General features: G+C 41.6%; 1 protein-coding gene across 5 annotated transcripts in view; it reads right to left on the bottom strand.

Annotated features, from left to right (window-relative positions):
• NUP153 (nucleoporin 153) overlaps positions 1-24,862 on the bottom strand; it is a 44,262-nt gene extending 19,400 nt beyond the window's left edge. For 3 of the 5 annotated variants that reach the window (XM_061449505.1, XM_061449500.1, XM_061449501.1), the window contains exons 1-9: positions 24,707-24,856; positions 10,040-10,256; positions 7,246-7,494; positions 5,792-5,931; positions 5,581-5,709; positions 3,689-3,805; positions 3,524-3,562; positions 3,358-3,411; positions 459-605 (exon numbers count right to left, since the gene is read on the bottom strand). In XM_061449505.1, coding sequence (XP_061305489.1) covers positions 459-605; positions 3,358-3,411; positions 3,524-3,562; positions 3,689-3,805; positions 5,581-5,709; positions 5,792-5,931; positions 7,246-7,494; positions 10,040-10,256; positions 24,707-24,811 — 1,197 coding nt within the window. In that variant the 5' untranslated portion in view covers positions 24,812-24,856. Of the gene's footprint in view, positions 1-458; positions 606-3,357; positions 3,412-3,523; positions 3,563-3,688; positions 3,806-5,580; positions 5,710-5,791; positions 5,932-7,245; positions 7,495-10,039; positions 10,257-11,019; positions 11,039-24,706 lie in introns of those variants that run through there. The other 2 variants (XM_061449502.1, XM_061449503.1) reach the window with 2 other exon arrangements.
• Between the last annotated feature and the right edge of the window lie 878 nt (positions 24,863-25,740).

The following is a 25,740-nucleotide window of genomic DNA, read 5'->3' as shown; positions in this document are numbered from 1 at the left end:
GGTTGTTTTTTTTTATGAAAGAGATGCCAATCTTGTTTTAAGGAAAGTTTACCAGGGACTCCATCTACACCAAAGTGATCAGAATGGGTAACTCGGAAATCTTATTCAGAGCCTGTATAGACAGAGTTTATACGCAACATCAGCATGTTCCATCAGTGACAGCTTTGTGTACAGGAGCATACAAAAAGGAATGTTGTTTCTGCATTTAAACATTTTTTCACTGAGAACAGCCTGACCCCACAGCGCATCATCACATTCTGTAGTTAACCACCAGCCATTTACTGTTCCAAAAATACATTTAAATCCATAAAACCTCACAGCATCTCATTCGAAATGGTTCTCCCCCTGCCTTAATGCTTACCTCATGCTATTGGTACTCTTTGCCAAGAAAGAGCACCTTAATAGAGACATTCCAAAGTTATAAAAAGCAGGCAGATAAGGACCAGAAAATTACTTACTTTGTGCTTTGTATCTACCCTCTGGTGAATTTTGCTGGAATCAGTAGCTGGAGTCAGAGATGGTTTAAAGTACTGGGTCCGACCCCCTGACAGAGAGATTGCCTTTGGTGTCACAAGTTTCTGGACAGGTGGAAGCTGCGATTCCATCTTTGAAAGGGAAGCAACAATCAATTTATCCTTGCACCCATGCAAAGTGCCACAGCATTTACTGTAGCAGAAAGCTACAGAACTTTAAAACTCCAGTAAGTCTCAGCACCCAGTGAAAATTATTTAGAAGTGTTGAAAGCATTTAGGTTGCAGACAGAAATCACCAGGAAACCTGTTATGAAATCCAAAAAGCAACAGGAGTAGCCAAACTCTGACTGAATCCTATTTTAAAATTTGGCAGTTATCTTTATAGACAAAATAAGTCATGTTCATATAATCAAAATAACTCATGTTACTATAATATGCTTCCATTTTTCCTCTCCTCTGTTCACACTGTAATGTTTCTAATTGACTTAATCCATTCATTTAACATTCAAAGTGTTATGCAACTAATGGTTGCATTTTTCCTCCTTTGAAGTAACAATTAAAAAAAAAAACAGTTGTAAAGTAATTTTAAAATACTCTCATTTACTAAAATATGTTCCAATGTTTCAGATTTGCATTAGATGCATTTAAAAGTACTGGTTTGACTTTGCTTGTCAAAGCAATTTTCAGACAAGTGCTAATTTTTAATAGAAAGCACTGTACATTCTGCAAAACTGACTTAACTGAATTGCAAAACAAAAAGCTACAAGGTTTACCAATGGCTTCATCTCCAGTCTTAGGGATCACACGAGTGAGACTTCAGATGCATACTATTATTTAAATTAACATCAAAAGAAAACTGTGTTTAAAATGCCGCTTTAATTTCACAGTATCTCCCAACTCTTGGTAATTAAATTCATGTTGTACTACCTATAAAGTGGTTAAAAGTACTTCTTTCTAAAATTCATTAACTCATTTTGAAACCATGAGTAAAATGTAGTTCATGTGAGTTCACAAACCCATTTTGAGTGAAGACTGCTCCACTGCTTTTTTAAAATTTAAATAGAATAAAATTAGAACAGAATAGTTAGAAGGGACCTAAACGATCATCTAGTCCAGCTCCCTGACCAATGCAGGGCTGACCAAAAGTTAAAGCATGTTGTTAAGGACACTGTCCAAATGCCTCTTCAACACTGACAGGCTTGAGGCATTAATCACCTCTCTACTAAGCCTGTTGCAGTGCTTGATCACCCTCTCATTAAAGAAATGCTTCTCAATGTCAAGTCTAAACCTCCTCTGATTGATGCAGCTTTGAGCCACATGTGCCGTCACTGGATCCCACGGAGAAGAGCTCAGCACCTTTCTCTCTGTTTCCCCTTCTCAGGAAGATGTAGAGAGCAATGAGCTCACCCCTTAGCCTCCTTCTCTCCAAGATACACAAACCCAGTGTCCTTAACTGCTCTAAATGTGCTCACTGAATGTATTCATTCCCTCCAGTCCTGTCACCAGCTTTGTTGCCCTCCTCTGGACATGTTCAAGGACCTTAACTCCCTTCTTATATTGTAGGGCCCCAGAACTGCACACAGTACTCAAGGTGAGGCTACACCAACACTGAGTACAGTGAGATAATCACCTCTGTTGACTGGCTGGTGATGCTGTGTTTGATGCACCCCAGGATGTAGCTTGCCCTCATGGCTGCGAGGGCACATTGCTGACTCACACTGAGCCTGTGGCTGACCAGCATCCTCAGGCTTCTTCCTGCAGGGCTGCTCTCCAGCCACTCTGCTCACAGGTTATACTTGTGTCCAGTCTAACCCTGTCCCAGGTGCAGAATCATAGAATAGTTTGGGATGGAAGGGACCTTTAAAGGTCATCTAGTCCAACTCCAAACTTGCAATGAGCAGGGCCACCTTCAAGTACATCAGGTTGCTCAGAGCCCTGTCCAACTTGACCTGTTTCCAGGGATAGGACAGAAGGATGCTGTCAGGGGCAGTATCAAAAGCCTTACTAAAATCCACCACCTTGCCTTCACATATAAGGCAGGTGACCTTATTGTAGAAAAATACCAAATTAGTTAAGACAGGAATACACAATAAAAAAATTAAGATATTTAATACACCAAGAGCTATTCTGTTTGGTGCAGATCCTCAAAATAAGAAAAATACCAGAAAGAATACCAGCAAAAAATTCTGCTCAAGTGCTCAAGTGTTCTGTCAACCACACATCTGCTTTAGCGGGAAAACACTCAACCTTCTCCTCTCCTTCTCAGCCAGGGCTAACCTTCCCCTGCCAAACTTCATGAATTCTAGTATTATGAATAGACAATTTCTCTACTTTTACCCAGTGACAGCTGCATGCAACATTCCCTTCTGACTGATGTCAGGCTCTTTGCTGTAAATCTGGTAGATTTTTCCTAATGCCTCATCACAGGTGTAGTTCCACAATTTAACTGAGAATCCGTATCAGCTTTGTTTTCAATTATTTAGATAATATTTATGGTAAAGAAGTTATATGCTCTACTTTTCAATATTCTTGTAATTTAGCATATGGGGAATGATGGTACAGAAAATACAAGATTTTTGTAAATTCTGAAGAGCCTGTAAAATTAATTGTACTTCTAATCAAGGGATTAGCATAGAAACTTCTTGAGAGATTCTGTCCATAAAGAATATAATTCTAAACCTGAGAAATCTCCACAATCCTTCTAGCGTGGGTAGAAAAGACATTTTTAGCAACTTCCACACAGCCGGGACAGCTGTAATTCATGTAATACTAGTATTAGCTTGAATTCGTGTGTATGCTGCCGCTGAAGTTTGTGACATTTCTTGTAATAGCTACAAAGAGTAGAAAGTCATCTAACTCAGCTTAAGATATTACTGGTTCTTACCTGGTTTCGCTTGGGTTGGAAGGTAGTAATATTCAGCCCACTCCTGTCCAGAGGCTAAGGGGAAAAAAGAAAAAAAAAAAAAGAGTAAATATTAGAGGACAATTTATTTCTTTTCCCAACAAAGGGTTGCATCCGCAAAAACATGGGGGGGTTACGATCAACTTACAGAAGAGAGTGGACTAGAAGATGGAATCCTTTTAGCATCCTGTTGAAAAACAGTGAAATAAATTAAACTGGATACTACATAAGGAAGATCTTCATCCTGTACTAGCACATTTACTATGTTTTTCAAACACACGAAATAAAACAGATTAAAAGAAGTGCCATTTACCGCCAAAGGACTTGACATCTTCTCCAATGACTGCAAGATGCGCCGTGCCGTGGAACTTGTCACACCACAGGATTGCACATTTGCTTGTTTAGCTTTCATTTGTCTTCTTACTGGTGGCTGAAAAATTAGCATTGCAAATATTATAACACTGATTTTTTAAACATGCATGTATTTTATGCCCTATGGCTATACTGATGACAGAAATGCACTCACTAGGCATTCAAGCCATGAAGAGGAAAATACACTCTATTGACTTTATAGAAGATGGGCCCCACACATCTTGCAAGCAGGAAAAAGCAATGAAAAAAATGCTAAATTGTAAAAATTCATAAAAGGGAAGATGTTAGACCTGTATGGCCTCTGAAGCAGTAATCAGGAAAACAACTGAAGCAAAGGCTTGTGCTGTACAAAGTACTTTCACTAACAAAACAGATCTCAGAGTTTCGTGATGGTGTAAGCATAAAACCAACGTATATAATCATCATCAGGAATTTCTAGTTTTACTTCTCATTTCCTCCCTTCCTCCAAGACTACAGTTGACTGCAGATCTTTTTATTCTGTTTAAAAAGATCTGAACTGAGCTGTAACAGATCTAAACATATAACACTGAAAAGCAGACTGGTTTATTTGTACGACATGACTTTACATAAAAATATAATAACATATTAAAAAAAAAACAAAAAAACACCCAAACCCATGCTTCTTTTCAGTGTATCTTTTTTTTAATTATGTTAAAACCCCTCCATGTAACCACATTGTGCTTATCAAGCTGCTATGTGCAGACAGACTAAACAGCGTGTAAAAAACACCAGCAAGACTTGCTGTAATCTACAGTATGTAGCAACAAGCAAGCTAATCTCTCTTTCAAAAGCCTAGCATTTTCATTTCTCCTTTCAGCATAATCCACATTTATTTTGTAGAAAATAGAAATAGGTGACCAAAGAGGGCTCCTAGCTTACAGGAAGTTTTGAGTGTTCTGAAGTTTAAGTGTTTTAAGTGAAGTGTTAAGTTTTCATGGTTTCCCCTACGTCAGGAACCTGGAGGTCCCCTTTGTTCCATGGCAGAAATAAACTGCCAGAATAGCTCCAGCAAACTCTTATTTCCAGATCCTTAAATAAAGTTCCTTGTGACTTTTGATATTATTTTTTTAATAAACATAATTTTGACTTAAACATTCTGACTGAATCAGATTTTATTGACTTCCTTTCAGAATGAACTCTAGCTACTGAGAGTTGGCAGCATTTTTAATTTGCTGGTTCATTTTAGAACACAAAGAACTCTTAGGGGCAAGCAACTCTTTTCAAGAGCTAACTGAATGATACTAAAATAGAAAGCATTTTATTGTTTATCTTGAGATTGGATTAGGACTGCATGCATCCCTCTAGGTAACAGAAGAGCAAAGGATCAGCCAAGTTGCCTCTTAGACACCACTATAGTAAGAGCGCACAGTTTTACACAATATATTCATAGCATGAGTATAGGTATGCTTGTGCAAGGTACACAAGTAAGTATCAGGCAGGTAGATTTTGCTACTATAAACACAAGTTATGCCATTACTGGTTTTAGTTACATGTTATTTTAATACAACACAGTCAGGAAGCAGCCAATGGATTTTTTTTTTAAGAGTTAACAACAGAGGAAATCCCAACTACAAACAACTAGCTAGAAACTAAGACGTTACTGTCATTCTTTTGCATCACAATGAGGATTTCTACATAAACTGTTAAAAAATAATTTAAACAGAAATTGTTCTTTCCTACTCTTGCAGGTTGAAAGGACAAAATGGGAACTGTTGCCACATTTTCAGCTCCCTGCTCACAGCTCTTCTGGCAGTGCTACCTCTTCTGTACTTTGCTTACATTTTCCCTCAGGCCTCACTGCTATTCTCATACCTGATAAGGAGCAATCCGTGCTTTTGTCTCCCTTGCTGCTGCAGCTGCACCACCGTAAGTGGTCTTTCCAGGGTAAAATGGAGAATCCCCAAGCTGGCTTGTCTTAAAGACAGAAGCATTTCCAAGTGACTACAGGACGGTATTAAGATAAGCGGTTAGTAAAATGGCTACAAATTCAAACTATTTAAAACTGATACTGTGCAGTACTTACAGGAGAGGGAGATCCAAAAGCAGATAAATTGAACGCAGGTTTTTTAGAGCTAGCTGCAGGATGTTGTGAGAGGGAATGAGATCTTTCAGCTTCTGTGGACCAGAGCAGGGGTGCTGAAGTATTTTTTGAAACTGTGATATCTGCCAAAATGACACATGATATACATAAATGCCTTGTATACATAGAGAACTTTAATACTGAAGAACACACTAATACCAGAGTTCTTTAATACATAAAAATAAGTCTTACAGAATTTAAAAGTCTCCTAACATGTATTTCTCAAACAGTCTACAATCTTCAGAGTTTTTCAAACAGATCAATTTCACATACTGTATGAAAACCAAGTGTCAACACTTAAGTCTGTTCACAGAACTGCAAATACATTACCTTTCAGTAACCTTTCAAAAGCACGCACAAGTTAATATGCTTCCAATGCAGAGCAATTTTACTTTTTAATTTTTTCACAGTAAGATAAAAGGGAACTTCATAAACACTGGTGCATCTATAATAATACAAAGTTTTTCCTATGTTGGTAAAGGGTTAGAGGCCAGCATAGGTCAGAATTGCACAGGCTTTAAACCTGAAAAATTCCTCAAAGGCTGAACTAACAGAGTTTACAACCTATTTTCCATGTATGTTTTATGGAGACACACCAGAAAGCTCTAGTGTACTTGGGTTATATTGCTGAACTCAGTCAACATCTACTCTGCATTGTGAAAACATGTTCTCCAGAAAACTTGCTGAGCACACGTCAATCACTATTTATACTGGGGGGGGGGGGGGGGCGAGTGTGAAGGATAGGGGCTAGAAAAAGCCGCAAACCTGTTTGCTCTTTCTCAGTGAGATCCCCTAAGTCCCCATCTACACCAATACAATGGTTTTGGTTTTGTTTTCCTTTTTTATTTTGAAATGGTGTACATTCTTTACTGAATTCAGCAAAAGACATGGCAGTATTGACAACTGATGCCTTCTACCAGGAAAGGACAAAAAAGCAGCCCAGAAATTGCTCAGTCAGAATAGTTCTTTTATTGACTCCTGGTGAAAACAGGAAAATATCTACTTGCATTTCCATTTGTCACCTGTATTTATTCACAGTCAAGCAGCTGTCAGTTAAATATTGTGAATCACTCTTCCTTCTAGGCATTCAACCTACCTGTCCAGCTACAGGCAGTCATCTTCAGATCCTACTATCCAAGTTCAAGATTTACAGATAACCTAGCTAAAACTGTGTTCATCAACACTGACTCAACATCAAGTCTCACAAATACATTCCAAAGCATGGTTATATTAAAAAGATGACAGGATTATATACTTCTTAAAATGCTAAAAATTCAATTTAATTCTAACACCCAAAGCTGACAGTCACCTATTTCATTTACTAAGGTGACCTGGAATATTAAAGAATGTGAAGTACTTCATGTTATCAAAAATCAATTAGAGAACATGAAAGTTACCTTTATCAGATGCTCTAGAGGAGAAGCCACTGGTTGTTGAGATGTTATCATCATCATGCTGAGAGGTAGAATCTTTTATTTCTCTTACAAGAGACAGTCCAGGACTGCCAATGCCAAGTGAAGAAGATGTAGAGGGCTGACAATGTGGTACTGTAGAATCCAACATAGTACAGTTCAAATGGCTCCGATGAAGAGACGGCCTTGTTAACACATCTGAGTAGTTCAATGCAGATCTACTTGTGGATGGTTCTAAACAAGAACAGGAAGACAATTAGCTTTCCTATAGGCAAGCTACAGAAGCCAAAACCTGTTTTCAATCAACAGTCATGCTATTGCCAAGTTTCAAGCACAAAAATAGAGAATGCAAATTTAACTTCTTCCTCACCGAGACAGGGTTTTGTCTGTCTGATTACAACAGCAACACTGCTTGTAATACTAAGTATTAATGTCCCATTAAGAAGCAGTTAACGATGAGGTTTTACAACACCAGATTCTGACCCCATGTTCAAGTGCTGTAACACTGGGTCTTCCACTAAATCAAAAATACACATCCTTCTTTTGCAGACAAAACTTGCAATAAGCTTTCCAGAATTTGAAATTACATGCCAAGTTACAGACAAATCTGCAGTTTACGTAATCTTATAACACAGATGATGTTAATATGAATACATGACATGAAAATGGGTATTTCCAGAGATTTTCTGGGGGAGTTATTTGGTGTCATCATCCCTCTTTCTAAATTCTACTACATCAGGTCATGCTACAGGCAAAACATTATCTCTGTCCATTAACTTCTGAGATGTGGGCACAAAGACAAGTAAGCACCATGGCCTCAGTTGCAAGATAGACATTTTTGCCTCATGAACCTCTCCAGTGTCCTGCAAGAGGTGCTATCACAGCTACAACTTGCTACCCAAATGGAACAGCTCTTAATAATTATCTTGCCTGATACCCATGTAAGGCCACAGTCTCTCCTGGGAGTTCTGGATACAAACATGATTTTGAGTCACCATCCTCTTTACTGTAGTGACAGGACATGGAGTAACGGGTTAAGACTTAAACAGGGGAAGTTTAGACTGAATATAAGGAGGAAATTCTTTCCTGTTAGGGTCGCGAGGCACTGGAATGGGTTGCCCAGGGAGGCTGTTGAATGCTCCATCCCTGGCAGTGTTCAAGACCAGGTTGGGCGAAGCCTTGGGCGAGATGGTTTATTGTGAGGTGTCCCTGCCCATGGCAGGGGGGTTGGAACTAGATGATCTTAAGGTCCTTTCCAACCCTAACTATTCTATGATTCTATGATATTTGCACTGAAGCTTAAACTAGCTAGTTCAATCTTCATAACCACCACAATACTAGTAATTAGGTCTCCAAAGCACTGGCAGGTTTTTAGGACTGTCATGCTCAAGATAAAGTGTTATCATGTTAAAGGCTGGCCAAGCAAAGGAATATAGACTGTAGCACACTGGTAACTCAGAGCTGAAGAAACAAGCATTCCAAAATAATAACAGTAGTAATAATTAAAAATCTGATTAACTATAGCCAGAAAGATTGGCCTACAGCATCCAGACTGCAACTAAAGCTATTAAAGGTTCTAGGGTGTCCATCTGCTCATAATTTTTTACAGCTAGAAAGTTTGCTGTGCAGCTGTTCTTACTGAAAGGTCCTTTCACACAGTTCTTCAGGAAAGCCAACATGTGTTCCTCATTCATGAAGACCTTCTCTATTCCTTTATCCAAACTCATCCTGAAGCTACAGCTACACAAAAAGCAATAAAGCTCCTTATTTACAATTAGATGACACTGGTGGCAAAGGTATTTCCTCATTATTTTCCATTCTGCCAACAACAGAAGCAACTGACTTTCCACACAGATGGCTATGTACACATGTTCAGATAAAACTTCTCTACTTAATTAAGTTCCACAATACTGCTAATTTAAGAGAAGCTCAAACGAGAGCATATGCAAATTTACAGAGATCCATAGAAACAGTGAGATACAGATACAAGACACAGGTCTTTTATATGGTGAAGGGTTGCAAAATTCTTTGCCATGGGTCCAAACAGCTTTTCAAAGACCCCACAGTAGCTATGCATTTACCTTAATGTTACTACATATTTCCAAAAAATGTATTTTGAAAGAAAGCACATGGAAATTTTGAAAGAAACATATTTCAAAAAGAATAATGTCACAGACCAAGTTCCTCAGTTCTTCATTAAACTAACAAGGAATTAAACTGAAGAAGTCCAAAGGAACAAACACCACCCCCCACCCCCCCCAAGCAACAACAAAAAAAATCAGGACATGAGAAGGAATTTTCCTCTGTCACTTTAGCATCTGGTCTTTTGTTCTGAGGACACAAAACAAATTAATGTTTTTATTACCTTAGGCAATTAGACACGTTCATTCCAGAGCTTTCCAAAAGAAAATGTGACCCAGCAAACTTGCAAATGAATATTATCAAAATTCTTCACCTGGCTAATTGACTACCTGAAGTTAACTGATGACTTCCAAGAGCTGTAAGACAACCACCAGTATGTTCTGCAGTTATGTGTGCAGAAACTGCATAACATAACTGCAGTTTCAGAAACAGTTACTGGGAGGGGAGGGAGTGTTTGGTGTTTTTTTGAGGTGCTTTGGTTTTGTTGGTGGGTTTGGTTGTTGGGGGGGGGGGGGGATTTATTTATTTTTAATTCTGTCAAAATGCTCCTTCCAGCTTCCCTTAGAAATTTAGATTCAGAGCTACAAATCTGTGAACAAATACAGATGGCCAGAATGCTAAATGATTTTTCACATACCTTCTAAATTAATTCTTGCTGTTTCAGGCGTGACTCTCCCATCAATCACGATGGTATCTTCATTTGCATAATCATGGTGATAGTTTACTGGATTCTCTTCCTGGTCTGTAGATTCATTTGCATCTACACATTCATCTTCACTTTTATTGAAATACTTCTGCAACCATCCTGGTACAATGTTTTTCACCGATGCTGTCATTCTGCTAATGATTCCCTGCTTGAAAGGAAAAAAAACACTTGTTAACTACAGAAACACAGTCAACAGCACACGCTACAATGCAGCCTTGCACGCACTTTGAAGACGGATGTTAGATAGCAAATATTCAGGACAAGAATAATATAGAGGGGGATGATTCTTGACATAGGATCTCTACACCGCTGGGACACATGTTACAAAAATTCACCCAATATTGATTTAGTACTAATCTATCAGTTTCTGCACTCCCCAGTGACCTTGACAATGTTCAAGGTTCTGACATTTCAGCCAAAGCTTACAAGAGGCTTATCAAGTCACAAGGTCATCAGAAAATTCTATTTCTAAATAACTGCTGATGTACATACAGGTTTTGAGGATTCTTCCCCTTAACGCCTTCACTTGAAAACCCATCAAAACAAGAAGCTCAGCAATTCTTTGCAGTGACACTAATGACTATAATAGCTGCTACAATCAGTGAACTTAAATATTTCTAATTTTTCTAATGCTGAACTGCAATAACAACATGTATCAAAAAACCCCACTGTTATGCTCTGAACAGTCAGAGTACCCTGAAAGAAACAGCTGTAGTTGAATAACAGACGCCTCACTACAGGACTGTTAAAGAGATCCGTTTTGACCAAATTTCATTTCATGGTATGTTAAAGCTTTGGATCTCCAAACCTTAATATTCTGCAATGACTGAGTACGTAACAGCCATTTCCATCTTGACATTCAACAGTTCTTCACAAGGCTTACATTCTACATTTAAGAGATGCTTATTTACCATTTTGTTTTAGGCAGTCACTTGTCCCCCTGATGGAGAATCATGCCCTCAAGATTTCAACACACCTTCCCGTCAAATCTCAACCCTGTGCATCAGATCACTTGCAGCATGGAGCTCCCTCCCTCTTACTCTGACTGCAGCCAAAGAACCAGGTGTTAAACTCTACAAGCTGCATGCAAACTGCAAATTCAACACTTTGGAAACTGAAAAGTAACGAGTTAAAGAGATTTTTGCTGAACTCCATTACCAGTTGGTAACACATGTACCAAAGGCTCTGGCAAGGTACTTTGGTATTTTTCTGGGTTTAGGCAACAAAATAGTAATTCAGGTGTAGAAATTGAGAATGTTCTTTGAGCATGTAATAGTTACAGTCTAGTAAGCAACTGTGAAACCAGAACCCTGCTGTATTCAACTTTCTTAAAAAAAAAAATAAATATAGCATACAAATGAAAAAAGAAGCCCGTATCACTTATTATTCAAGTCTCTCATACACAATAATGCAAATACCAACTAACAGGAGTTATGAACAAATTAGGCGCCCTTGAATCTAGAGTTAAGAAGGGGGAGGAGACAGGGAAGGCAGAAAACAGAAAGCCTTTTCACAGAAAGTCAACTTACAATTTGATGTTTTTCATAATGATCTGTAATTCAATCTCGTACTTGCATAAAGACAAAATATCCAGAGACAGTTTAAACTAGACAGACTACTGAGCTATAAACATATCCATCACAATTACCACACAAAGATATACACCATGTACCATGCTTAGGATGTTGCTGCTATTCTACATAAATACTAAGCCTCAGCTTTCCAACAAAAGCTAACACTATGTAATACCAGAGTTCACAAATAGTTCAGTGCATGGTACTAGCAAAAAGGCAGTTCCCCAACTCTGCCCTCAGCCCCTCACTTCCACCTTTGCCTGTGACACTGTCCCACTCTTTAGGGCAAATATTTTGCTGTTATGAATAAAAGTATATCAGGAACTCACAGGAGTGAATGCCAAAATAAGCAAATGGTTAGGACACAAACTGCATCCAAGGCAATGCTCTTTCCAAAAAGTTGGCCACTACCGCACTCAGCGTTGCTAGAGTTTCTCCATCAGAGAACAGACATTATTGGCCATAAAACTGACCTAAATGATTCTTTTTGCTCCTAGGACTGAAAACTACCTGAGAAGTCACAGGCATCCAATCATTAGTAATCTAATGAATAAATGGAGAATCTAGCTAGTTAATAATTAACCAAGATGACATTTTACCATCCACACCTAAAACCATGCTGGTTTGACCCTTTCTTGCATGTGGCAGCCTTGCTAGCGTGTCCCTATCATCAGCACTAACACTGATGTAACCTCCCAAAGCAATCCAGGAGCTGGATTTCATGCAGCCACACTGTAACAGGTATTAATAGGCTGCTCCTTCTGGCTCAGGCTCAGGGGAAGACCAAAAGCCTTGTTTTTTGCTCCAAAATACTGCTGGCTTAGTGACAAAGCAAGGAAAAGCAAAATACATGGAAACACACCTCCATTTTCTGTATGCAAAATGAAAATATTGATTAAAGGCACTGTGAAAGAACTATTAAGGTATTATGCATGAACCATCATCAAACACAGCTATTGCTAAAAAATCCCACATCCTTACTAAAGCCACACACTCCAGGGTATGCCCATTCTCACAACAGAAAAAGAAAGCAAGAAAATGAAAATTTCCTTATGGCACCTCTTACCTGCCCATCACAGCTGAAAGGCAACCCTTAAAGCCCTATGTCTGGATTCCTGTCCAAGGCAGGCAGTTAAGGTACCCCAGACCAACTGCACGTTTTAAACATGCACACTCCCATATTCTTGCTAGGACTTCAGCAGTGTCATGCCTTACACTGTCTTTAAAGCTGGCTGATTTTAATCTTACCCTAACTTTTAGTTTTCTTATTCTTCAAGGGTGTTTGAACACCCTTTCCCTCTCCCTGAACATGCAACATAAGCCTACCCTGTCAGCAGCAGAACACGTTCCCTACCCCTCTTGTGCCACCAGTTTCATACTTTGTCATCCTAGGTTCCTTGGTACTACCATTTCCCTACACAGGCATCACTAATCCTTTTATAAGGCTAGCAAGGATACTGCACAGCTCACTGATGCAAACAAATCTTCAGAGGTGAAATACAAAAGACAAAGCCCATGACAATTCTAACAGGCTTATTCCTCCAGCAAAATCTGAGCAAACTGCTCAAATCCCAAACTCCTCATGCCACAAATGCGCACCAGTCCTTCCTGAACATCTTCATTCACTACATCTACGCTGAACACGCTATGGCACAAAAACTCTTCTAGTTTCCAAACCAAGGTTGGAAGCAGAGGAAGTGGCACCTGCTGTTAGGAGCTTTAATGCTCCTAAACAGCTCATCTCTACAGGCCACAGAGGCGCCAAACTTAGTATCGTGAAAGGGCAGTAGATGCAACCTACTGGCAATCCTGACTACATGTAGCAGTGTTTTAGTCAGTGAATGTGTTTTAGTCCTTAACTTGACTGATTTCAGCAGTCTGAGAGCTCCTGTCAGTACCAACAGTTGTCCGCTCATCTTAAGTGCGTTCATACTCTATTCTTATCCTAAAGCATCAGCAGAAAAGTAAACAAACAAGCAAGAAAAAAAACCTCCAAACACAAAAAAAAGAAATCTGCTGAAAAGATCCAGTACTTAGGAATAGCTATTTACAACAGTTTTGCAAATTCCATGCATCATCTTAAGTGTCTGGAGCTCTGCTAGATATATCTGTGTCTATGTATACAAACACCACAACACTAACTACAGTTTCAGTTACTCAAGGCATATTGCCTTGAGATGCAATTCTAAGCAAATCTATATAGACAGAAATACTAAATAGTAAAACAACATGTATCGTAATTTCCTACTTTAAAATACAATTTTTTCAACAGAGTTATATAAAGGAAGAAAATCAATAGTTATGGTCACAGTTCACCTTACAAACTTAGAAGTAGGCTACTTGGCCAAAAATATTTATGGAATAGTTTTCCAAGCTCATAAGGGTCTTTCAAATAGCATGGAGGATTGGGGATGGTGTATGCTGGCAGGAGTACTCACCAATGATGCATTACTGGAAAATATGTATTTTTTGTAATTGACCTGATTCAGTTTGAGAAACTTAGGTAAATCCCACATGTATGAAAAGATGCATGAAAAATGTTATATATAGATTATACAAAGGTATTTGTCAGAGATACAAAATACGCAACCAGATAAAAGAGCTAATTTCCACTTCACTGTGTGCAAACCTCTGCAAAGCATCAAGTTTTTACCTCCAGGCCAATGAGATTTATTTGCTTCCCATTGCAAAGTTCAAGTTATTAGAACATATGAATCAGTGATTCCTCAAAAATAAAACCTGCACCTAACAGTGAAGTTCACCATTACAGAGCAGATCTAACCACTTCCAACCATCAAAAACGCATTTCCGTGCCCTCTCCATCCCCCATGGTTACCTCATGTCAGCTCTGGCACGTAACAGCTACTCTCCGTACTAGCTGAATTCATTAATCTGGCAAAAAAAGTACATGTTTCTCTGCTGGACTAATGAGTTCAACTGGCTCAGTGCACCAGAACTGGCCTGAGAGACAGCAAGATCAGGGAGCCAGGACAAAGAAACAAAGATTATCCATTCTTTTAACCATCCTTTGTCTGTACTGCCATTGAAGAGATTGTCCCTTTCTCCTCTCATCAACTCACCCTTCCCTTGCTCTGCTGCTACCACACGTATGCAGCAAAGGAACAAACTGTATCAGGGCTCTATCTAAAAGATCCAGCCAAAAATTCATCTACACACTGTGATGGCGAGCAATGCCCTTCAAGGGCTTCAGGTCACTGGTCCAGCTTACCACATGGCTGGGCTGCAGGAACAGAAGTGGGAACATGACATGATTGTCTCTTGCAGCAGCAAACTCAGACTGGCTTAAACTAACTCTGCTTTTGCTACTTGGGGAGTGGTTTCAATTTGGATGAAGGACAGCAGAGTTTGACATTTCATTTAGAAAAAAAAAGACAATAAAACTATGACTTAATATGAACAATATGTTCCAGGAATGCCATTAATTATGTAATATTTGAAAACAACAATCTTTTTTAAGGCAAGTGGACTAGATCAGATTTATTTCTAAAAATCATGAAGAAGGGATTACGATACCAGATGCCAGTATATTCCCTTTTCATTGCTTGAAGTGAGCCTTAATTTCCTATGTCTAGTTAGCTTTAGAATAAGCAGTACAGGGAACTTCAGGTGCTGTTTTACGTTTTGGCACTGCTTGCACATCTGTACCCATCATTATCACTTCCATCTGAGTGCAAAATGCCAGTGTATGCCCTAGTAGCTAAATCAGTGCTAACCCACTAGGTTAAATCCTTGTCACACTGAATGGTTTTATCTCAGGTTCTGTCCACACCTTTAGTTGACACAGTGACATTACACTGTGACATTACAAAGAGCACACCAAGTACAGGGCACTTTTCTTCCTTCCTTGTAAAAGCACTACATTAGGTTCTAGTTCATCCTCAGCATCAATCAGTGATGGGCACTGTAAATTACTGAGTGTATGTTCAGTACTACACTTTGAGACAGAAATCTATCACCATCGAAACAAAATTTAGATTAAAGAGAACTACTTTCACTTACAACTTCACAAGCATTTTTAAAGGGGTTCTTTCTTAATTTAAGAAGGGACTGTACGCACAGTTGCTATTTATTTATTGAAAGACTACCACACACAGTGTGGCTGTAGTCAAGTTTCATAAACAGTACACAGAATTACATTATTTCAAATGCTGCTTAGAATATTTTTCTTTTCCTATAAGGGAACTCTACAGTCTAAAATGATTATTTTTATTTAACAACAATAGCTAAAAAAAAAAAAAAAAAAATCCACAGCATCGGAATAGCAAACTCTGACATAACCACACGGACAAAAAGTTTAAAGTTTCTAAAATCAGAATGATCAAGAAATCTATTTCAAATAGCACTAGATGGTCTTTACAAGGCCATTAGTACAAGTTATCCGATTTAGCACACAGTATGCTAACAAACATTTTATATTTAGGACTCAAATACACAGTTCAGGCATTAAAGTATCTATCTTGTAGGCATTCTCTACACAATAAGACCCAATTCATTACAGCATTTCTATTTCACCAAATAGAATTGATAATAGAAATGGCAAGCTCTTTCTCTTTCCTACATTTAAGGCAAATAAGATCTTTATACATTAGACCTGTAATTCAGTCTCAAAGAAAAGACCAGATGAACTGTTTAATCCTTTATTTACTGTACTCTTGGAAGTCACCAGGCCTTGAGGTCTAGTAGTGGACAGTCGGGAGACTCATCTGCTTCAAGCAGAGTTTGATTCAAAACACAATCACAACTAAAAGCAAAGTCAGTTCTCTGGGTACACTCTCACCCAACTCTTTCCATATCAGAGCTATGGAGATAGTAACGAACAACCTCAGGAAGGAGAAAATTTTCTACAGGCAAAGCTAGTGTGTGTGCTAAAACTGTCAGACTTGAGTTCATGCTGGTGTCCATGTGTTTGTGTACGTTTTTCCTGGCAAAGATGAACAAAAAGATGAACTTCTGCTTACTTCAAAAAAAAAAAAAAAAAGATGGTCACAACCAAGCCACAAAACCACTGTAATTAAATGCAACACACAATTATAAGTTACAGAAACTCAAAGGAAACTTCACCCCCTCAGAAATTACTAGTTACCCTAATACAAAAGCTTTAGTGCTGTTGCATTTCCTAGACAAAGGGGAGAAAAAGTCTTTTCTTGTCAAGACGGGGAATGTATTTGTAAAACTCTCCAACAAAAACAAACAAAAACAAATCTTACAGTTAACAGAAGATCTTTTAATTAGTATTTTTGTACAGTAATCTAGAATACCACAGTGACAAACACTGTATCAGCAAGCTGCAAAACTACTTACGCTTCAGGCAAAGTCAAACAAGCTAGCTCGTGCTTGCCTCCACTCAGTTTTAAGACGGTCCAACTGATTTGGCTTAAAGGGTTTAGAGATTACATACCCAGTCCCTTCCACCAACAAAGTTGTTTGTATAACAATCTCCCACCAGAAGTGGTGACATACAGTGTGAATAACACCACCTTCAAGGAGCTCAACTGTTAGCAAAATTACCATCTGTTTGGCTTAAAAGGTGCATTTAAATTGTACCTTCAATTAGACACTTGTAACAGGCAGACAGATCTGTAGCATTTAGGCACAAGGACAAGGCAAGTAAAGACTTTAAAAGCAGCACTATAAATTAAAAAAATAAAGCTTTATTTATTTGGGAGTGAGTCCAGCAGAGGCCACAAAGGTGATCAGAGGTCTGGAGCATGTTTCTTATGAAGACAGGCTGAAAGAGTTGGGTTTGTTGAGCCTGGGGAAAACTCTGTTAAGAACTTATAGCAGCTTCCCAGTACCTAAAGGGGACCTACAAGAAATCTGGAGAGAGACTTTGACAAGGACATGTAGTGACAGGACAAGGGGTAATGGCTTCAAACTGAAAGAGGAGAGATGTAGATTAGATATTAGGGAAAAGCTCTTCATTGTGAGGGTGGTGACACACTGGAACAGGTTGCCCAAAGAAGCTGTGGCTGCCCCACCCCTGGCAGTGCTCAAGGCCAGGCTGGACAGGGTTTTGAGCAACCTGGTCTAGTGGAAGGTGTCCCTGCCCATGGCAGGGGGCTGGACCTGGATGATCTCTAAGGTCCCTTCCAACCCAAACCGGTCTGAGATTCCGTGATAAAATAAAATATGGAATGTATTGCCAAGAGGGAAGATACCTAGCACAAGAGATGTGTACAAAAGAAAACAACAAATATATTTAGGGCAGCTGTTCACAAAAATGCATAGACAAGTAATCTAATACCGGAACAAGTAATTAAAAAAATCTGCCTAATGGCTAGGATTTTTCATTAGAAGAACATTGTGGACACTTAATTCTTCATCACTGAGGACCTGTACTGTTACAAAAAGCACAGAGGAAAGTTTTCATTATGTTGTCTTAGTAGTACATACCAAGAAATGTACACTGAGGAGCATCTCCTCCTTCTCTCATGACTGTATAAATATCATAATTCAACATATTGTAGATGTACAAGAGCTACACAATAAACACTGGATCGATTACACAGAACTTTAAAATACAAAAACTCAAGGATTTTTTGCAATTTAACAGCAGAAAATGACCACAGAAGACTTTCTTTTTCTTTTTTTTTTTTTTTTAGAAAAGAAAGAGAAAAGCCTCTTAGCTATTCTGTTCTTGAGGGTAACCCTGCAATTTACTCTAGATAAAATCCAACGGCAAGATGGAAGTCATTATCTCTTCCCTTGAAAATAGAGGATGGACAAACAAAAGGATTATCAACCTAGAGTAACATTGGCATTTACACTGAAACCACGTCTGTGGGTGTTCTGTGGTCCAACAGCAGCACTCACAGAACCACACAGAAGCCGTATGACACCCCAGGTCACCTACTCCAACCTCCCGCTCAGAGAAAGGCCAAGAACAGGTTGCTGTGCCCACCTGGGTTTTGAGCAGCTCCAGGGATGGAGACTCTAGGCAGTTCTTCCAACATGTTGGCTGTCCTCACAGTTAAAAGACTTGTCCCAGTATTAAATCAGAACTTTCATTTTTGCAACTGAGTCCACTGTCTCTTTTTCTACTGCAGTGAACCTTCTACAATAGCCTTGGTGTACCTTCTTTATACTCTTGTTTATTATTTGCTCTTACGCTGAATACACACAGCTGTCTCAGCCCCCTGATCCTTTCGGTGGCCCTCGACTAAGATTCACTCCAGTATGTAAACATCTTTTTTTTTTGTACTGGAAAGACCAAAATTGGACACAACAGTCCAAATGCAGTCCTAAAGGTGTTGAATAGAGCAGAAAAAATAGCTCCCTCAACAACCTTCCCACATTCTTACTAATACCACCTAGAATGCAGTTGGCCTTCTTTACCTCAATGGCATACTGCTGACTTAGGTTCAGTTTGCTGTCCCGGATGTTTTTTTTGTCCCAGGTGAAGGACTTGGCATTTGCCTTTATCAAACCTCATGAGGTTCCCAGCAGTCCATTTCTATCAAGATCCCTCAGAAGCAATCCCATCCTTCATAATACAATACGGCTGATGTTCCCCTAGGTTTGGTAACCTCTGGGAGCCTGTTGAGGATGTATGCCATTCCTTCATCCCATGTTGTTAATAAAGACATAAATATCAATCTCCAAGAGCCTCTACTTACAAGCAGATGTCACTAGAATTTTCTACTGCTGATTGACAACCCTTTGAGGCCCATGGTCCCAACTAATTTCCCAACTACTTTACAGTCCACCGGACACGTCCTCATTTCACCAGCTGGACTACAAGGATAACACAGGAGACCATGCTCAGGTCCTTGTTAAAAGTGCAGGTAAACAACATCCACTGCTTACCCCAAGTCCACTGAGCAGGTCATCCCACTGCGATACGTATTTGTTACAGAGGCTACGGTAGCCCACATCTGCATCCCTCTGAAATAGCTCTGCTCAAACTTTTTTAGTCATGCAAAGACATTTTGAACTCTGTCCTCTCACAGTCCTTCGAATCAGCAGCAGCTCAGTTCCTCCAGGGCAGGGGAGCAAGAACCGGTTCTAATTACTGACTGGAGGAATAAATAACTCTGAGGAAGTGATGTGCTGCCAGGAACCAAAGGCAATTTGCAGTGATCCAGCTAACACAGTCTATTTCATCTGCTTTTTTCCTCTCCTAAAGTACTGCTCACTAATACTGTGGGTTTTTTTTCAACACTTCACAGCCTCCAAGGCTGTCATGACAACACTTTGATAGGCAAAACCCAAAATATTAATAAAATGCTATAGCAATCATCATTCCAAATTTGTTGTACCGCTGGCAGTATTGTTAGCCTAAATGAGAGAAAATTATCAATAGCTTAAAATGTTCTTCCCAGCTAGGATACATTTCTGTTTCCAGTAGCAGCAGAAGTAAAAGTACCACATTTAAACATCTGGTTTACTACTACAATCTGATATTACTGGGACAGAGACAAAACGTCTGATATTAACTAGTACCCCATTAATTTAAAATAGATTTTTAAATAAATATTACACATTTCTTCAAATCTATTAATTTTAATGTGCTAGCCTACTACTAAACCAAAACAAGCAGAGATGCATACAATTCTAAATACAACCACCTAAGCAGGCTTCTAGGTACAATCCTACTGATAGGAGTTAAGCCAATACAATTACGCTCATGTTGGTCCCTACGGACATTCTTAATAAAGGTTATTTAAATTACTATTTTCCTGCTTTATGCTTATGAAACCTTACCTAGTTTACATTACTCAACATAGTACTCTAGGAACTCTTAAGCCTGAGAGTTTCATAATTTCCTCCCAAAATAAACCTAGTGGTTTATAAGATCCTGTCTGCCCACTGCCTGCAGACAGCACCCAACAAGAAAATGCCATGCATACTCCAAACAACAGTTTACAACTGGCCTACCTTCAAGACAGCAGCAGGTGATAAAGTAACAATTAAGACATTGCTGCATATAGTCTAAGCTCCAGATCCTGTGGCTAGGGAGAAATCCCATGATTTCTCAAGTGACTTTGTGAAACTCACCAATCCAGACAGGACTTTAAGGATCAGGACTAGCGAATATGCCTTGCAGCGGCTGCTCAGTCCCCTTTCAGCTAATATCCTAACTACAGCAACGCAAAACCAACTACAAACATGCAGAAACTCAGGCTGGTTTCTCAAAGGAAAACACCTTTGGACCGTTTTCTTGTGTATCATGTAGCACATCTACATTATAAATACGCACAGGCAAGTATATGTGTAAGAAAAAAAACAAACCACCAACAAAAACTTATCGCTCCACAGCAGAAGTTTCAATCTACAAATATTATCTCCAATATCAAACAGCTCCAGGCTGAAGCTTAACATAAACATGCAGGTTTATGGGAAGGTTATAAAGACTTTTCAGGTAATTGTTTTTTTTCATGCTCAAATCTGCTTGTATGAGCTTAAAAGTCCAGGTGAGTCAAAGTTCCTTGACATTTTCATTTGAATGGTTAATTATCAAATTAAAAAATAACCAAAACAAGTGGTTTTAGGCTCTTCTCATATAAGTCCCATTTAGAACCTCTGAAACCTATGTTACCTGCATGAGAATGGCACTATTCCAGGCTAAACCAGCGCACACTACAAGAGCACAAAATTAAACATAAAATTAACAACTGGAATATACAAATACTAAACTAGAAGCTGTTTAATACCTCAGCAATGTAAACAGTCATCCCAATAACACACCCATACCATGTAATCCCTATCATCAGCCTACCTACATGACGAGGACAAACCAGCATTCAGAAACCCCAGGGCCACATCCGGAAGATGAAACCCAGATGTGAGACACAAGAGCTCCTTGCTTGCACATGTTTAGCTCTCAGAGAAGCTGTAATTTTAACCCAAGTGCCTAAGCTCCTTACACAGTACAGAGGGAGGTTGGATATTTCAGCATGAGATGGCTGAGTAAACGGGTAGCACGCTAAGCACAGCGTAATCTAAAGTCAACACATTCACCATGGAGCTGTCAACACTTAGCAACTAGGAAAGCACAGTCAATGTGGAGGGACTCCTCAGTTCTACCCCCAGAATGCCCAACACAGAGCTATAAAAGGGCTCTTTCCGAGATGTGATTCCCACCTCACAAACCTTCACAGTGGGTGAGCCTGTGCCATCTTTACTTAACAGTGCTGCTACTTTCTGCTGTTGGTTTAATATCACTGCTGACAGTGCACTTCTTATAATGCAGGAGAGTAGAAGGGAAAATGCCATGGCTTAGTTCCTTCACAAGTGGGGGACTCTGTAGCCGTATCACCACCGTCCAGAATACGCAAACTGCAAGTCAGAGTCTTCTCTTCCAGGCTGCACCTGTTTACCTCTCCTATTTGAGGCTGCTTTTAAAAAAGGCTCTAGATTTAAAAAAAAAACCATGCACACAAACATAATGATGCATGCCTCTGAAGTTTAATGATCAGGCACTTAGGGAGAAAAAGGCAGAAAATATTGGGCTTTGCATGTTTGCTCCAAGAAACATCTAACATAAAGCATCTTCTGAAATCAAGGATCAGTGCCTGCATGTCTCCAGCCTTGGAGAGCAACATCTTCTTAGACATCCTCTTTCTGGCTCAGTGAATCATGCTTTCTTTTTCTGGATAGTAACACAGCTTCAGCCAGGAGAACTGAAGACAACATACAGCTTGGCAACTGGGATATTTGCCCAGAAAGTGGAAGATGTAGGTTGATCCCTCCAGGCAAAAAGGCATCTGAAGCAGGGTCTACCACATTCTGAACAAATGATTTACCTAATAGTCATTACAAAGCAGCAGCAACAACACCTCCTCTTCCAACTGTCTTCTAAAACTGTCACTGTCCTTTAGAGCAGACTAACTCTGCAGCACATGTTGGGCATGATCAGAGAACTCTCACCTGACTGAACTCTCCAGGAGACTATAGCAAAATAACACCACCCAGAAAGCAGTCAGTCATGAGCCAGGCATCATGCTCACCACTGGGCACAGAAGTGGAAAAAAAAAATTAAAAAATCAGATGTCCCAAGAGCTTTAAAGGCATCATCTATACTGAGTACTGTGCTTAGGCACCTTCAGAGCTCAATGAGAAGAGACAGGGTTTTCAGGACTGCAGCTCTGACCACAAACACCTCTAAGAGTTCTATTAAAGCATCTCTATGAACCTACTTATTGATAACAGGGGGATCAGAATCAGAGATATAACCTCATGTCGGGATTGCATTAAGCACTTTCTTGTCTTCCCAAACTCATTAGCGAGAGACAATTAACACTAAAGCGCAGAATACTTCTGCAGAGTGGGCACTGTATTGAAAATAGGAACACTTGTCAATAAATTCCCATTTAAGTTAGCTATCTACCCAGAGCTCATCTTTGAATGTAATGCAGGTTAGCTAGCTGCACAGGGTTAAAAAGCTACCCATTAGAACAAGTGGACATGTCTGATGTCTATCAGTTTGCCTATTTATTTAATCATTACAATTCTCTCCCTCCCCACCCACCCCCCTCCCCCCCAGTATATTACTGTTAATTTGATCTATGTATTCAATTTACAGCATCCATTCTCTGGGCAGAATCCCACAGACCTCCCCAAACACGTGCCTGCTTTGGCACACTGTTTAAATAAACCTACCAGAAAAAGTGCCGAGATAACAGACAATGGAAGAGTCAGAAAACTATCTAGACTGATTATTTCAAATTCAAGGGTAAGATTTATCAGTTACCTACACAGGATCAACACACGTGAGATACAGGAATTTCAACATTGTTCCAGCATTCACCTAAGAGCTGTTGACATCTGCTCTGAAAGTGCAGTGATCCTTTGTATGAAGTCATTGTGCTAGCTTTATAAGCACAACACTGCTGTACAACACTATATAAAAGCCTAAGTGTAGTACGTCCCAAATAACAAAAACTAATCAAGCAACGACTCGTGCACAGCACTCCCTCAATTTTGTATACAATACTCAACCCCGTAGCTTATGTTACCGATGCAATAACGTAAAGGTTTTGGCTGAACAGTCAACTTCAGGTTCATAAGTACACGTTGAAGTAATTTCCAGAGCACTGTCTCTAGGCATCTTGCAATTTCTTGGCTAGTGGCAGTTGGCAAGATCTCTGCTTCCTCCCCCCCTCCAGCCACTCTAAATGGCATGGGATTCTTTTTTGTGCCGCAATTTACCCTAGTTTTTGTTATCCGTCTACTCTGTCCTACAATACAAAGAAGAACAAATGCCTTATGAATTACATTTCACTTGCACTGCATCAGCACATTTAGTCACAGGAAAGAGGCTGAAGAAACTACCAGATGCAGACCCGAGGGCTCTGCATGCAGCATCCCACAAAAAAAAAAAAAACAGTCGAGGATGCCCGACTCAAACTCATTTGCGATTTGAACTTTATCAAGAAACACAAATCTTAGAAGCGATGCACTTAAATCTGAAGAGTAACTACGCCTGATAACCCAGCATTAGTTTAACGGGGCGGGGGGGGGGTGGATAACAACTCACTCCGAGACGGTTGCATACAGACAGCAGTTTATTCTTCCGGGTGTTCGCCCCGGGGTCGTTAAGGAACAGCACACCCCGGAGACAAAACCCCACGACCACTCCGCCGAGGGGTGGCCGGCCCACCCCAGCCGCAGGGCGCAGCGAAGGAGGTCCCAGCCGCCGCGGTCGCTTACCGCCTTCGCTCCTTGCCAAGCGGGGGCATCTCCCCCGGCCCAGCGGCAGACAAAAAGGGAGGCGAGGATTCCCCCGCGGGCCGGGGCTGCCGGCGGAGCGAGAGCGGGGAGAGCGCCCGGAAATCCCACAATGCCCGCGGCCCCGGCGGGAAACCCTTCTCCACTCCCCGGGCCGCTCCACCGGGAAACCCCGACCCAAAGCCGCGCACGTGTGGGGATGGGGAGTGGGAAACGTGGAACAAGGGGGGAGGCTCCGCCGCGCTGGGCCTACTCCCGCCGCTGAGGGGGCTCAGGGGAATAGGCCTTCCTCCCGCCGGGGGTGACCCGCAGGCTCCCGCCGCCGCGCACTCACCTGCTTGTTCCTCGCATAGGGAGGCTTCGCGGCGCCCAGGTGGTACCGCCGGGTCCGAATCTTGCCGCCGCCGCCGAACCCTCCGCCGCCGCCGTCCGAGGCCATGACAGGATCCGGCCCCGCTACTGCCCCCTTCCCCCCCCACCGCTGCCCCGGCCCCGCCGCGCGCGCGCGCCGGGCCCGGCCCCAGCCCCCGCCGGCCGCCTCGTGCGGGCGCGCTCCTGCGCTGCGGCCCGGCTACACTCGCCGCTCAGTGCTGTCACCGCCTCAGCTCGGCCCGGCCAGGCCCGGCCCGCGCGCCGCTCCCGCCCGCCACGCGCCTCGCGGCCTTGCGCTGGGGGCTCCGCGGCCTGCCCCTCCCCGCCGCGCCACTCCGCCGCCGGTTCGCTCGACTCGCGCGCCGGGGCGCGAGCGCGCGCGCTCCCTCTCACGTTCCCCCTGCACTCGCGCGCACGCCCTTCGCCCGCTCCTCGCTCGCGCTCCACCGGCGCCGCCCGGCCCCGCACCGTACCGCCCGCTCGCGGCCTCAGCCGCTTCACCCCTCCCCCCCCTGCTCCGGCGGCCCGACCGACCGACCGACCAACCACACAGCGTCCGCCGGGAGACCGTGCGTCACTACCCCGCGCGGGCTGCGTCACAACACCGGGACCTACCGGCAGGCTCCGCGCGCCCGGGCACCGCCCGCTCGCGGCAAGCGGGAGGGGCTGTACCACAACGCGGCCGTGTTAACGTCCCGTACGCCCGCCCCACGAGCTGCGCGCTCGCCGGACTGCCAGGGTCCGCAAAGCGGGGTGGAGGGAAACCCGCAACCGGGAGCGGAGGTGTGTGATGGGGTGAGGCCGCGCCGGGTAAGCCCAGGCGGCGGCGCTCGCCGGTGATACCGCTCCGGGAGCGCAACTTATCCACCCCTTGTCCGTGCCGGCGTAACGCGGGCCGCCCCGGAAGACGGGGATTCCCGTGTTCCCGGAGGGATGCGGCAGGGAAGGGATGGAGCCGGTGGGACAAGAGGTGCTTTCTCGGCGTGCCGCCATTAG

This window comes from Pezoporus flaviventris, unplaced genomic scaffold (genome assembly GCF_033815535.1).
Source record: "Pezoporus flaviventris isolate CSIRO_AGI_PZ_B2104156 unplaced genomic scaffold, CSIRO_AGI_Pfla_v1 ptg000007l, whole genome shotgun sequence".
Classification (NCBI taxonomy): domain Eukaryota; kingdom Metazoa; phylum Chordata; class Aves; order Psittaciformes; family Psittacidae; genus Pezoporus; species Pezoporus flaviventris.
This window is presented reverse-complemented; position numbering and strand designations above follow the sequence as displayed.